Source organism: Aedes aegypti, chromosome 3, assembly GCF_002204515.2.
Source record: "Aedes aegypti strain LVP_AGWG chromosome 3, AaegL5.0 Primary Assembly, whole genome shotgun sequence".
Taxonomy (NCBI): domain Eukaryota; kingdom Metazoa; phylum Arthropoda; class Insecta; order Diptera; family Culicidae; genus Aedes; species Aedes aegypti.
The window spans coordinates 5,856,934-5,872,291 of NC_035109.1; the positions used below are offsets into that span (position 1 = coordinate 5,856,934).

Below are 15,358 nucleotides of genomic sequence, written 5' to 3' on the forward strand. Positions count from 1 at the left end.
TAGTTGAATGCGGAATCACTTAACCTATTGAATCGATTTCCAGCTGTTCAAGGGAACATTCTACTACTGCGAAGGGGAGAACATCAAAGGTGTCAAGAACAAGACCGAGTGCTTGTCTATCGAAGGAAATGTTTGGGTAAACCGGAAGTACAACTTTGACGATCTGGGTAAGGCGTTGATGTCTCTGTTTGTGCTGTCCTCTCGAGATGGCTGGGTGAACATTATGTACACTGGACTTGATGCGGTCGGTGTTGACCAACAGGTAACCGGAAACCCCTTTTCACCATTTTATGCGCAAATACTAATAAAATTTTGAATTTCAGCCAGTCGTAAACTACAACGAGTGGCGCTTGCTGTACTTTATTGCGTTTATCCTGCTGGTGGGATTTTTCGTGTTGAACATGTTTGTGGGAGTTGTGGTCGAAAACTTTCATCGCTGCCGCGAAGAGCAGGAAAAGGAAGAGAAAATACGTCGCGCTGCTAAGCGGGCGTTGCAGATGGAGAAGAAACGGCGACGTAAGTAGACCTAAATGTTGGTATTCGGATTGGATTTATTCCAAAAGGAATGATGAACTTAAAAATTACCACATGAACTTGTTTCAATGCATCTACTGGGTTAGAAAATTAATATGAATTTTTCTCATTTTCCAAAGTCATGACGAACAGAACGATTCATTTATCATTCAATGCTCTTACTGGAGAACACATACATATGAGCAACCACGCGTCTCCATGGATTCCCTTCTAAGGAAACGATGAAAAGTTGAATCATATATCAAACAGAGGAAAGTTCTGCAATACGCACCCAAAGCTTACGACACGAAAGATCTTTGGGTTAAAGTCCCTTCAAAGGGGGAGGATCCATCATTGTATTCGGAATTTTCGAAAGCAGTATTTGCGTTCAAAATTAAGACTATTTACAGGATAATGTGTTCACTGTATTCTATTCTTCAAAAGAAACACAGTCAACACATTTTCATCGAATAATGTTTAGTTTTGAATAGAAGAACTGCTTTTGAAGTTTCGATAATGACGATGATTACGATGACGGAGCGTTGAACGTCTATCAAACAACAACGACAGCACCCAAAATGTTTTCCAGCAAATTCTGCGTTCTAATCCATCTTCCGAGATTACTTTTTCTTGGTGACCTTAACGGCACCATTCAAAGTAGATACCGTAACATGCTCTATTACCGTGAGGTGACAGGTTACAGTTGCTGTTGTTAAAAATAGATTATATATAACATTAGAGTTGTTCAAAAAATCGGTTTTGCTCCACAGTACGCGGTGCCCCGACAGACCGTTATTATGTAGAAAAATGTCCATCAAAGCTGAGCACAGGGCTCGATTCTTGAGGTCATTCTGCACCTCTGGGCCAATTTTTAAAAAATCCCTAGGAGGAATCTCGAGAAATCTTGATTTGAAAAATTAAAATTTTGCAATAGCACCCCGACCAGAACCAAATAACAAGATTATAACGCATTTCTATCAGCAGCTGTTAAAAATAACAGAATTTGATAAAATTTTGTTATCAAGATGGCTTGGTTCTCAACTTGTTATATTTTTAGTAACAAATTTATAACAAAATTTGTTATATTTTTGACATCGCATTTAAAAGTTTGTTGCAAATAACATCCGATGTCATAAACAGTAACACAGTTTTTAATAATTTTGTTATTTTGTAACATCCTTGCAACACATTCTGTAATAATTTTGATATAATTGTAACAAGGTTTGTTATATTTTAGTTTAATTTGGTGCAAATTTTGTTAGAATTTTTGTTATTTTAACTACTAACGGTACATGTTTTATAACAACTGGTGATATAAAAAAATCATATCAGGGGAACACATTCTGTTATAATCTTGTTTCTTCAGTCTGGTCGGGACTAAAAAAACCTACAAAAACGCTCAGAAAGTTGGCCAAACTGTTCTTAACTAGTATACAATTGTTACCGTTGTTAAAATTAGAAATATTTACAACTGGCTTAACTTAATCCACTCCTTAAGGTGAAGATGAATGATAAAATAAGTTAAATCGAAGCCAAACTTCAAATTTCAAAAACACAAATCTGGAGAACCGAATACTCGTTTGAGCAGAGGATTTCATCGATTGGTCTCCTCCAGCTATTGACCAGTCGATTAGGTTTTCAGCTTAAACGGATGTTTGGTTTTCCAGATTCGTGATCTTGAAAACTTAATGTTTGGCTTCGATTTAACTTATTTCTTCATAGTTTACTGGTTCAAATTTCATTGATTGTTGCTTTCCATATTAAACCGATTGAAAAGTAAACCAAATAAATCAATAATTAACAATGTTGTTATTAAAAAAAGGATCTGAGAATAAATGTTGCACAATAATAGTTAGCAGATGAGTCATGTGAATACTTTTATATTAGAGCCGGTTGTTTCAAATTTTGAATGATTTGGTTACTCTGGTACGCTCAAATCAATAACAGAATGATCATACGCTGATGTCTTTCACGGGGTCGCTGAGCTTCACCTGATTGATGCAATTTTTTCTTCCGGCATTCGCACTAAATGACCAGCTCACTGAAGTTTGCCTATTTTATTCGCTCAATAGTTTTCGCTCCTGTTCTCAAATAAATGTGTTAAGGGAGCCAAGAATAAGCGTTTTATACATGACACGTGTTTTTACTCCAAGGGAAACATTATTATCATACGTCACAATTGTTATTTGGCTCTTGAACAAATTCATCCACATCTCAATCAAGCACTGCTTCAGCACCAACACATCTGAACCTGCTTCTTTCTCTACATGCAACCATATACGTTTGGGTAGAGTAAATGGCATTACAAGCTTATCCTAGTTGTCCATGTTTGAAATAGTGAATCAAGGAGTATATGCGACAAAACGCAATATTGAACAGCACATTCAGAAACTCATCTGTTCTTATTCCATGCAATTAAAAAAAAAAGTTCCTCGTCTATAATTCTTACACCTGATTGCATTTGTCGGCTTAATCAGCTTTAAGTCTTATTTTTAAGTCTTTGATATTACCTGTAACATCTATTTTTTTGTTACTGAGTCGAACGCGACTTAGAAGTCAATAAAAAGATTGACGATGAATCCCGAAAAAAAAATAAAACGAAGTGAAGGGTTGCAGATTTAAAGAGGACTTTCTAGTGAAGTTGATGCTTAAATAGTACTTATTGGGAATTTGTTTGAAGTTTATGAGTCACAGTGGCGCAACCAAGGGGGGGTTTTGGGGGTCAAACAAACAACGTGGAAAACTGGACGTAAACATCAAGAGTAGTACCAGATGTACAAAAAGCAATTTTAATTAAGCAAAATAAATACGGCAGACTTTGGTGGGCTGGTCACTTAGTATGAAAGTCGTAAAATAAGCTGTTAATTAATAATATTCTGCAATGAATGTTTCACGTATATGGAATGTGGCATCAATTGTATATTGACATTTATTTCTTAGATTTCATTCTATTAACCCTTCTACCGGCAGCTTAATTTTTTACCGCAAAATTCAAATTCAAATCGTTATAACTTTTTTGTTTTTCAATATTTTTGCACCATTTTTTCACAAGTTCTCAAACAACTCTTCTAGTTTAGGAATCCGTGTCGATATTCATTATTGGTGATCTGGTTTTAAAGTTATTCCGATGTTCCTTGGGGGACCGACATTTTCCATATAAAATGTCTTTGGTTGCCATTTTGTTTTTGATCAATTTATCAAAAAAATAAAATATGGGCTATATAATGCCAGGTAATAAGGAGCTTCTCTGAAAAAATCATACAAATCGGTTCGATATTCTTGGAGATATCTGAAAATTACGATATGATGTTTTTTTGAAGTTTTCAAGATCTTTATTTGGCCAGCGTGGTTCCAGAAACTTAAATGGTCATTACTTAAAGACGGCTGCACGAAATTGCTTAATTTTTTCACAACATACTCTCATTAATGTATTGTTTTGTAGAGTGAATATCAGAATACGATAAAAATTCTGTAGCCTGAGAAATTAACGGGAGGTCCCCCAAGGAATTTTGGAGTATTTTCAAAAACAGATGACCAATGATCAATATCGACACAGATCCTTAAACTAGAAGAGTTTTTTGAGAGCTTGTGAAATAATGGTGCAAAAATATTGAAAAACAAAAAAGTTATAACGATTTGAATTTGAATTTTGCGGAAAAAATGAAGCTGCCGGTAGAGGGGTTAAACTAAGGTTACAGGTTTAAGCCATGTAAAAATATACTCAAGCCACTCTGGTAAGTTAAGCCAGTTGTAAATATTTCTAATTGTAACAAAAATAACAATTGTATACTAGTTGAGAACAGTTTGGCCAACTTTTTAAGCGTTTTTGTAGTTAACCTTGTGGCCCAATGTCACCCCGCACGACGGTATTGTAAAATTTAAATATGGATCATATTGAATTTTAAAGTAAAAAACTTAAAATCATGATTTCTTGAGATTTTAAAATTGGCCCAGAGGTGCAGAATGACCTCAGGAATCGAGCCCTGTGCTCAGATTTGATGGACAATTTTTTTTACATAATAACGGTCTGTCGGGACACCGTGCACCACTCTTTCGATTCTAGAACAAATTCTGAGTATTCAAATAAATAATACCGTTTTCGAATCGGACGTCTCAGTAATTAGTTATTGATTTATATCTAATAGGAAATTCTTCACCAGTGCTAATTTATCTTCTGAACAGGCAACATTGCTGCATCTGGAATAGACTGGCCCACCTTAGTATGGGAGAAAAATAAAGTTGTATAATTCCACGGGGCACCCGCCAGGATTATTCTTTAGGGTTAGAGGAAGACTTCCTGAAAGTTTCAGCTCATTTGGTCGTTCCATGAGCTGGCGCAATTGAATTGAAGTTAATATGGGATTTTCAGCTCCAACATATAGGAAACAGCACATCATCTCTTGTTTGAGTCAAGAAAATTGTTGATCGCGTTCAATTGAACCCAGAATGTCAAAAATACTACTTGATACTATAGCAAACAATATTGTAGAAGGTTGTATGATGATTAAAATTGATAAAGTTGGTGTTTTAACTATCTGAAGTAGATTTACAATATTGCTTAGTGTTTCTTCAACTTAGCTGGGTGGTAGCCACTAAGCGCATCATAGCCACCTATGACGCTGGGCGAGCTGCGGCATAAGGTGCATGCACATGTGTGATTGTACGGGAGTGCTGATCTAAGCCTAAGTTTCAACAACTGAAAGCTTAATGAAAATGAGCTTAAATCCAGATACAACCTTCGGCAACTATGTTCATTAGCGTATCAACTAGTGAATTTGTCATTCTGGGCTCAATTGAACGCGATCAACTAGTGTACGAGACGAAACAGTGACAAAGGGTCAATTTTCAATATATTTGAGACGAATATTCCATACAAACTTTGAATTGAATGCGCCAGCTGGGAGAGCAACCAAATGAGTTGAAATTTTGAGAGAGCTTTTTTCTTACCCTAAGGCACATATCTAGGGGGTGCCCCGTTGAATTTTACAACTTTTTTGTTTAAGGGCCAGTCTAATCTGGAGCGAAAGATAGCACACACTAATCATGGCTACTATGTTTCACTGCATATATCCAGTGATGCCTGCAGAGCAGCTCAATTATTATAGCCAAAGATCTTCAATTCATACAGAAACCAATAACTAACTACTGAAGCGTTCGATTTGGAAACGGTCTTGGGCAAAGTTGTAGCTGACGAATGTGTCTCACAGTATTAACGTAGCTCTAATCCCCAAGAGCACATGGGCAAACACTAAGACCGATTGAATGAATTGCTTGCTTCTCACATAAGGCTTGTGCGGTCTCAGTTTTTACCCGAATGAGCTTAAGTGTTGGGAGGACACTAAGAATTTGATCTTGAATTGAATGAGCGATGTGGAGCAAAAACGATTTTTTAAACCACTCTAATATTATATACAATGCTGACATCAACAATGAGTGTTAGGTACTACACAACACTTGTGATTTTGGGATAAAATAACTAACAAACCAAATACCAACTTTGATCACAAATAGCACTACTTGGAAGTTAATGCTATTTTACAAAAGTTGTCCAAGCATATTTGTATTATTTGTGCAAGTTTTGACATTGTTTGTTCGATATTTGTTTTGCGTGACATTCAAAATTCAAATTTTTTGGATATATATTTTTTAAATTGTTAAGCAGTTATTCAGAAATTCTCCAACAATCGTTTGCTTGTGGTAGGCAAAATGATACCATATGCACAGACAAATCAAGGCAATTTTCATTACGACAAATCCTAGATCAACCGGGTATCAATCCCAAGCACTTCCAGCATAGCTTTGCTTTGTGGCCGCGGACTACTCTGGTTCTATATAACATGAAGTATATGAATTAACTGAATCTCATAACTTACCAAAATCGAGCATGAGTTGAGCAGTAACTGCAACTCCGGTATTGCAAGAATAGCTGTACTTATTCAAGGAACCAACAGACGCTACTCAGGACCATTAGCATCCTCAATGTTTAAGTACTGGTGCTCTCATTATTATAACCAGTGCTGTTAAAAGTTATGAATTTCACGTTACAAGTTATCTGAAACTGTTTTTCCTGGTACCATTTCTGAATTACTATCGGTTGGCCATATTTGCTGATACTATATTTTGCATGGAAAAACTCTATGAGCGTTTCAATTTTTCCAAAAATTTTGACATTTAACAGCACGGCGCCGGCTGCGTCCGAATGCAGGTCAATTCGGGGATCGGAGGGAAATGTAGACGTGTTACTTGTTTTTTGAAAGCCGAGGAGTCCTCTGCAATTCCACAAGTAAACATAAGGAGTATGGAGATGGGAAAGGGTTGGGTAAAGGATTCGTTTTGGTAGACGATAAATGTATAATTTGAAATGAATTCGCCTAACCAGATTCGCGATATTACTCAGTGAACGTATAGAACGCCCAACAAGTGTTCGTCGCCTGCATCCACATGAGCAAGCGACAAGATCAAATGATCAAGCACTACTAACGAATTGCGGAACTTTTTCATTCCACTTCGCAAATAACGCGCGAAACGTTTGATCCTGCTCCCATTTGCCCGCCCCCGCAGGAGCAAGCGAAAAGGTCGAAGGATCAAACACTTTGCCAAAATTTCATCAAACGTGCATCAATGATTTCTTTTTGAATCTGACAAATATTTGTAAAGAAATTTTGTTTGTATTGTGCATAAAATCTCTCTAGGAACCCGCATTGTAAGAATTTTGCTCAAGTATTCATGAGGATTTCGCCAACCGTGTCGCCAGAAAATCTGCTGAGTATGTCCGTAAAATATCTCACAGTAATCTACTAAGCATGTTTTAATAAGGCTTGTGGAAAAGTTGAAAACCCCATTTGAATTTGAATTAAATTAAGATTAAAATTAAGAAGTTAATAGATTTCATGCGCAAATAAAAAAAAAACTCGCCGAAATGCACCAACGTGTGAAAATAATTCACAAATCGGGTCACTAACAAAAAAGTTGCAGCCCATCAAATTGGCCCCAAAACACAGACAAACGGTTAACTGGGAGCTTTCTTTTTTCTTCTTCTTTCAAGTACCATCAAGAATACTCTATACCCTAAAACAGGGTTGCCCAACGTACGCATCCGGCCCGTGGCGTCATTTTGTGTGGCCCGCAAAGAGTTTGAAGACCTATAAGAGGGACACGGCTCTTTAATCATAATCAATATACTAGGTATATTGGGGAACCTTAACACTCGCGGTTTGGTCGAGGTTAGGGGTAACAATATTTTTGAAGGGAGGGATAGGATAATGGGATATTTCCTTTTACGTCGTTCCGAATCGAACGCAGAGTAGGCAATGAAAATCTGTAACGATACAACAAGACGGTTTTCGGGACAAGGACACAAGGTGAACAAGTAGACCGACTAGACGGGGGAATCCCACACAGATGTCAGCTTATTTAAAAAAAAAAACAGTATAAAAGCTTCATGTACATAAGGTCAAGGTTACCCAACACATCTCTAATGTCTTCCTTTTCTGGTTTCCCTTGGGCCCTGAGGGATGTACAAAAATTAGATACGGCAATACCGTATTCGAGGCACTCCCAAACTACGATATCTTGGTAACCTGCACCGCAGTTGCAGTGATTGCTATCTGTGAGCCCTATTCGATAGAAATAAGAGCCTAGAGAGTAGTGGTTGGACATAAGTCGACACATTATCTTAATAAAGTCTCGACGTAAGTCCAATCCCTTGAAACACGGCTTCTTCGATACCTGCGGGAGATTGGAATGTAACCACCTGCCTAATTCTCCGACACCCCATTTTTTCGGCCAGCAGACCAATGCATGTTGACGAGCAATTGAAAAAAAAAATCATTGGAGGCGAGTTGTCGGTCAAAAATATCACCTTCCATAGCGCCCACCGTGGCAAGCGAGTCCGCTTTCTCAATGCTCGCAATCAAACAATGTGAAGGGACCTAAACGTATAGTATAGTATATGAATCATTCAATATTGCACTCAATTTAGATCGTATTTCACTGGGAAAATACGGGGAGTGCTTCACTGGTTTCATTGAACGTATAACCTCTTTGGAGCTAAGGCTATCCCTAAAAATTAAATATTGATCAGAGGGAAAAGAGGCAAGTCCCTGTAATGCGTGTTGTATAACAGTTTATTCTGCTAAATATACGGAGCAAGGTTTCTGAAGTTTACATGTCGGTGTAAAACCTTCTATCGCAGATGATGTGACCGTACTTGCTAGCATTTTTTTTGTTATTTGCTCTGAACTAAACAGATCTAGAATTCCACGGATGTCTTGCCTCATGGTCAGATCAAAATTACAGCGGAACTTGAGAAATCAGGGAAGCAACCGTGATTGGGAAGATTCAAAGAAGGGTTAACCTCCACAGTCATGCACGCGTAGTACAATGTCATAAATCTTGTTTGAAAATTTCGTTCGATTAGCTTCTTAAAATTTTCAATTACCAATTGGTTCAACACTTCACAGCGGATGAGGAACCTTAACGACAATTCCTCGAACCGATCTGATAAAGGCAGTATTCCTGCCAATACCTCTAAATCGATGGTATGAGGCGAATTCATGCAGCCCAACGCGATCCGAAGACAGCGGTACTGAATACGCTGGAGCTTCAGAATGTGTGTTTTCGGGGCGGATTGGAAGCAAAAACTACCGTATTCAAGAACCAACAAAATCGTTGTGCGGTATAGTTTTATCAGATCATCCGGGTGGGCTCCCCACCATGTTCCTGTGAGTGTTCGCATGAAGTTGATTCGTTGCTGGCACTTCTGATACAGATACCCCAGGTGCCTTTAGAATCAAACCAGAGTAAGTGAGTTCCTTAACCGTAAACTGAAGCTTTAGTTCCGACGGATCACGGTTCCTAGAAAAGACAACTAACTCAGTTTTCTTCGGAGAGATTCCGATACCCAGCTTACAGCCCAAGCGGACAAATTGTCCAGAGTATCTTGCAATGGTCCTTGCAGATTGTCCGCCTCTGGTCCTGTAACAGAAACAAGGGCGTCATCCATAAGCTAGCTTAGCGAACAATTTCCCATGAGACAATCATCAATCTCTGTTACGTTAAATTTGCAAAGAAAAGGGCTTTAACATGAGCCCTGGTGGTGAACCATGTAACTTATTCGAGAAGTTGTTAAGTTTCAATGTGAGAAAAACGTGTGCTTCTCAGACAACAAATTGTACAAATATCGAGAAAGACCCATTTGTTCTTTTTGAGCGTAGGCCAGTTGAATTTCAGTAGAAAGCAATGCTCGTTCCTTTGACTCTGCGGAATCCAAATTGAGTATCTTAGAGAAGGCCATTTGATAACAACTTTCAAAGACACGACAACATCGCAATAGGATGGTAAGAGTTGTAGTCCGACGCAGGCTTTCCTGGATGGCAGTAACACTCACTTGTCTCCAATCATCCGGAACAATGTACCCTTTGGAGCCGATACGCGTTTGAGGTTCATAATAAGAAGCCATATTTTTTAGTAGTCAGAATAATTTTATTAACATTAGAAAGAAGTATGTTTCTACTTCCCTCACTATTTGTTGAGAAAAGCCAGAAAAGCAGAACTCCAAACAAGTTTTAACAAAATATGATGGGAAAAGGTTGATTCTTAATAATCCTGTCAATTAATTTAACGGAAAACTTGGACAAGATTCCCACAAAAATCTTCAATTATTTTTTTTTACAAAATTCTGGGCCGAGTTTCCACCTAATCCTGGGTGGATCTCCAACCGAATTCTGAACAGGATTAATATAAAATCTAGGATGAATATCTCACTGGTTCAAAAACATGATTTTAGAACGATGATTCTAAGGGTATCATAGAGAGATTCTTACTGAATACTTAATAATAAAATAATAAAAATTAATAAAATTTCTATTAAGCAGTTTTAGAAGCACCACTGATGTTGATGGGTTACCAATGGCCATTAGAAAAGTTTGAAATTTGGATGCAATTCAAGAGTTTAGTAATTTTAAAAATATTTTCGGGGTGGCCAGCCTCAGAGCCCTAAGTACAGTATAGTTTCTCGATTATATCACTGCTCGTTTTAATATCGCTTCATTATATCACTCTCGATTTTAGCACGGTTTTCTGTTCGTTTTTATCACGCCACAATAATTGTAAGAATTTCATACATTTTTCATTGAAAAATAAACCTAAACAACCAACAAATATCTATTTGAACCATCTTTTACGTGCTTTTCATTTCAATTGTTCTATTTCTGCAACATAAACCATGAAAATTATATGGTAGAAAAACATGTTCATTATATCACGCTTCGGTATAATCATGCCATTTTTTTTTGAATCTGTGATATAATCGAGCAATTACTGTATTCCACTGCTTTAAATAATATTCCGCTGAAAATTCTTAAGGGCTTGTTTCAGTGGCGCAACCAGGGGGGGGGGGGGGATTTAGGGGTCAACCCACCCCCCCCCTCCCCCCAGAGCCGAAAAAAATAGGAAAATCAAGTATATTTTTGAAACTCATCACTACACATCTTATGCAACTTCGCAGCAGTAATTTAGTTCGGTTCAAATTAGCACTAAAATTTTAGTGATTTTTACAGTTATATCTTCGAAGTTATATCTCTCAGATCTTCTGAAGAGTTTATTAAAAAAAACTAGGAAAAAAAATAGGAAATACAGTGAAACCTCCATGAGTCGATATCGAAGGGACCATCGACTCATGAAAATATCGAGTCATGGAACAGCAATCATTTTGTTTCTAGGGACCATCGTAGTAACCATGAAATTTTGTTTGTAGTATGGTTCCATGAGTCGATATCGAGTCATGGAACATCGACTTATGGAGGTATCACTATAGGAAACTTTGTGTGGGAAGTTTGTCCAATATTTAGATATACTGGGGACTTTTAGATACTTCAGTAGTGGCGCTTTTGTATTTTGTACAACATCGATCTATATTTGTACTCAGCATCAGCGCGGTGCTTGTGAAGTGTTCAACGGAAAATTAACATAAGATGCAGAATCCGAAGCATCAAAAATATTTCAGTTAGCGTAGTATTTAACCAAATTTTACAACTATTGTTAGAGCATATGAACTCCCGTATAAGCCATGCCTACAGAAAAAATAGTTTGCTATCGAAGTATGCAAAATCATTCAAAACCACAATTTGATGTTCCTACTTGAAAAAAAGTAAAAAGATGTTCACACATATTTGGTTATCTAAATCTTCACAGTGAAAGAAAAGCTCGTTTTTGACTTTTAGACTCGATTTTCTGGATTGTCGGTTCTTGAACATTAGATAATTATGTTCCCACTGGAAGTTAAGTTTTGCTATGCTGGTTGGCTTCCAACAATTCCGGCTGTAACAATAATTGCAATGATTCTATTGCAAAATTTTGCGCTAAAGATGATTCTCATCTTTGAAAAATTTGAAAAAAACATTTAAAGTACACATATGGACGAACAAACGGTATCACGTCAATGCATTGTAAACTTGTTTAACAATGGTATACTATGCGTGTTAAAATAGTGAAGTTTACTTAAATCTTCAAGTCGATTTTATTATATTAAAAAATACATTTTCAAACTCAAGTTTACAACCCCCAATTGGTTATTTTGAATACCCACCAACCCCCTTGTGGCGCTTTTTGTATTGATATTTTTCTGTTTTTGTACGAACCGTAACAACGCAAGGACACCCCTCCAGCGTTATGGAATTTGTGAATGGATCCTAAGATCCAAAGGATTCCACTAGCAGTCCTAGGAAATCGTTTAGAATACTAAAATATCACTGCGCAACCAAAATAACATTTCCGCATTTCCTCGCACTGACTGAAAGGATTCCGCTGAGTAAGAATTATCAGAATCCTGTTCAAAATGTTCATGGTCAACTAGATATAAGATTCCACTGAAACGCTCAAGATTCCGATAAAAGCTCTCAAAAGTCCGTTAGCAATTCATAGGAAGCCACTTCGAATCATTCATTTAAATGATCCAGTACAATATTCTGCTGGAAACATACATAATCTTGCAAGGAAAATTCAGGATGTTGTTCGGAATCCATCGCGTCCCACTATGCATCACTAAAATCTTCTAAAATAAAGGTGAGGATGCTAAACCTTACAGAATTCTGTTCAGCAACTCCTTCATCCTGCCAGAAATCTCCATATTCGCCTATTTTGCAGAAACGGTTATTTTTTATTATAATTGAGTGAATGTAACGATATTGAAATTGTTATAACAATTTCAAAAATAAAGGGATGACGTTGAAATTATTGTAGAAACGACTCTCAAACTTAATGTTGCTTTGTAAATTTAAAATTTTAGTTTTAAAATTATATTGTTTACTCTAATCAACGCTATTTCCTCCCACAGGAATGCACGAACCGCCGTACTACACCAACTACTCGCCACTGCGGATGTTCGTGCACAACGTGGTAACATCGAAGTACTTCGACCTGGCAATAGCCGCCGTCATAGGCTTGAACGTGGTGACGATGGCCATGGAGTACTACATGATGCCTCGAGCGTTGGAATACGCACTAAAGATATTCAACTATTTCTTCACCGCGGTTTTCATACTGGAAGCCATCATGAAACTGGTGGCGCTGGGCTTGAAGATCTACATGAAAGACAAATGGAACCAACTGGACGTGGCTATTGTGATTCTGTCCATTGTGGGCATCGTGCTGGAGGAGCTCGAGACCAATATCATCCCCATAAATCCTACGATCATACGAGTCATGCGAGTGCTTCGAATAGCTCGAGTTCTGAAACTGCTCAAAATGGCGAAAGGTATACGAGCATTATTGGACACGGTGATGCAGGCGTTGCCACAGGTACTTATCTATGGTTCAGCTTATAGGACTAAGTGTATAATACTAATTTTGTATTGCAGGTCGGAAACTTGGGACTATTGTTCTTCCTGTTGTTTTTCATTTTTGCGGCACTGGGAGTGGAGTTGTTCGGCAGACTGGAATGTTCCGAAGAGGTGCCATGCCAGGGATTGGGCGAGCATGCCCACTTCGCAAACTTCGGTATGGCCTTTTTGACGTTGTTCAGAGTTGCGACGGGAGATAACTGGAATGGGATCATGAAGGACACACTTCGAGACGACTGTGACGATGCTGCCGATTGTGTTAAGAATTGTTGTGTTAGTACTATAATAGCTCCCATATTTTTCGTTATATTTGTACTGATGGCTCAGTTTGTACTGGTCAACGTGGTGGTTGCAGTTCTTATGAAGCATCTTGAAGAAAGCCACAAACAGATGGAAGATGAGTTAGATATTGAAACAGAGCTGGAAAGGGAATTCGAACGTGAACAAGAATTTGAGGAGGAACAAGCATTGTGTATGCAACTTAATGACGACCAAAAGCAATTGCAAAAACGGCCTCTCACTAAAGTGTCTTCTTTGCCATCTAACTTTACTTATAGCACTCCAGTTGCGGAGAAAAAATTAAACATTCATCGACGGCAAACTATTCAATACATTAATCAGAATCTCAATGTACAACATTCTTATACAAACAGCAATTCGTATGACGAAACTGCTGAAAACGATATTCCGAATGAAGACGACGAGTCTTTCAATTCTGTCAATGAAAGCTCTAGTACAAAGAATACCAACAAGAAAATCCATATTAACAAATCTTTCTTTAGTAAAAATAACGAAGATAAGCGAGCTTCATTGGATGAATTTAGCAAACCGCACAAAATTGTGGAGGAATCGGGAAAACCCGATAAACCGAGCTCAACGAAGGGTTCAAACAAATGGAAAGACAATCAGTCTGACCAACCCTCGAAAGAAGCGGAAAGCAATACCAAACTGTCGACAATCATTTCGTCCAACAAATCGTTGACGAAAAGCAACAAACCCGACTATCGTCAATTAAGTCTTGATCAAGACGCCAAGCACGACAACGTTACGCTTGCGCCCAACACTAGTTCTTCTAATTTCTCAAACGCCTCCACTGCCCTCAACAACCTCGGTGGCAATAAATCCTCCTTTCTATCCGTACCCAAACTGCAGCCAAAAAGTCGTTCAGGCAGCACAAAGCAACTGTTCAAACAAGTGGCACTGGACGAAGATAATGAGACCAACGAGAGTTCGCTCCTGCTGCCTTCGGTATCGAATGCAGCCGGCTCTGGTGGCGATCACTCGTACGATCTTCTGAAGGTGCAGGACGAAAGTTACGATGCTGTGCGAAAATCCGAATCCTGCGAGATTCTGAGGATCATTTCCGAGCGACGGAAGATCTAATTGGGGGGTTTGAGCTGTTGAAACCCAATTGTGAATGTTGTGAGCATTTTTAGTGCTTAGGTAGAATACTAGCTTTTAGAGACAGACACCATGAAAGCATCACAGAAGCTGTATTTTGGTGATATTACGATGTTAAGTATTGCATTGGCGTAGTTTTACGTGGGAACATGTATTCAAGTTGGAAATGAAGAACAGAAACTCTATGTTTCTCTCATGCACACTCCAGATGATCGAATAGTACTACTATCGCGTTTAAGGTACAAGAACCTTAACACTATCCGCCTTGTCGAGAAATCTTGATATTATCTAGTGCTAAGTGGAGCAACATCTGAAGTGAATTGAATCAATACATCTTAAGTTATACATTCTTTAGTTGATAACTACTTTCTCAATGAAAGAGTCACTTCAACAATTGAACGATAAAAATACAAGACATTCATTGTTGACAGCTTTGTCGACAATTGTTCGAAGCTATGGACTCTTTGACGTACTCTGCAAGATTTTTGTGTATCCTTGCTACTATTCAAATGTTCGCCGAGGTACTGCTTCCACATTTCAAGCATATTACGTCCATTGTACAAAACGCTTGCTGCACATTTCGGTTTGAGCATAGTCAGAAAACA

The 15,358-nt window shown here is 38.0% G+C and overlaps 1 protein-coding gene across 5 annotated transcripts in view; it reads left to right on the plus strand.

Moving 5' to 3' along the window:
* The window catches only part of LOC5568434 (voltage-dependent T-type calcium channel subunit alpha-1G), a 113,235-nt gene extending 98,089 nt beyond the window's left edge, over positions 1-15,146 (plus strand). For all 5 annotated transcript variants that reach the window (XM_021850463.1, XM_021850467.1, XM_021850466.1 and 2 more), the window contains 4 exons: positions 44-262; positions 324-516; positions 12,848-13,311; positions 13,371-15,146. In XM_021850463.1, coding sequence (XP_021706155.1) covers positions 44-262; positions 324-516; positions 12,848-13,311; positions 13,371-14,735 — 2,241 coding nt within the window. In that variant the 3' untranslated portion in view covers positions 14,736-15,146. The remainder of the gene's footprint in view (positions 1-43; positions 263-323; positions 517-12,847; positions 13,312-13,370) is intronic.
* The last annotated feature ends 212 nt before the right edge of the window (positions 15,147-15,358 follow it).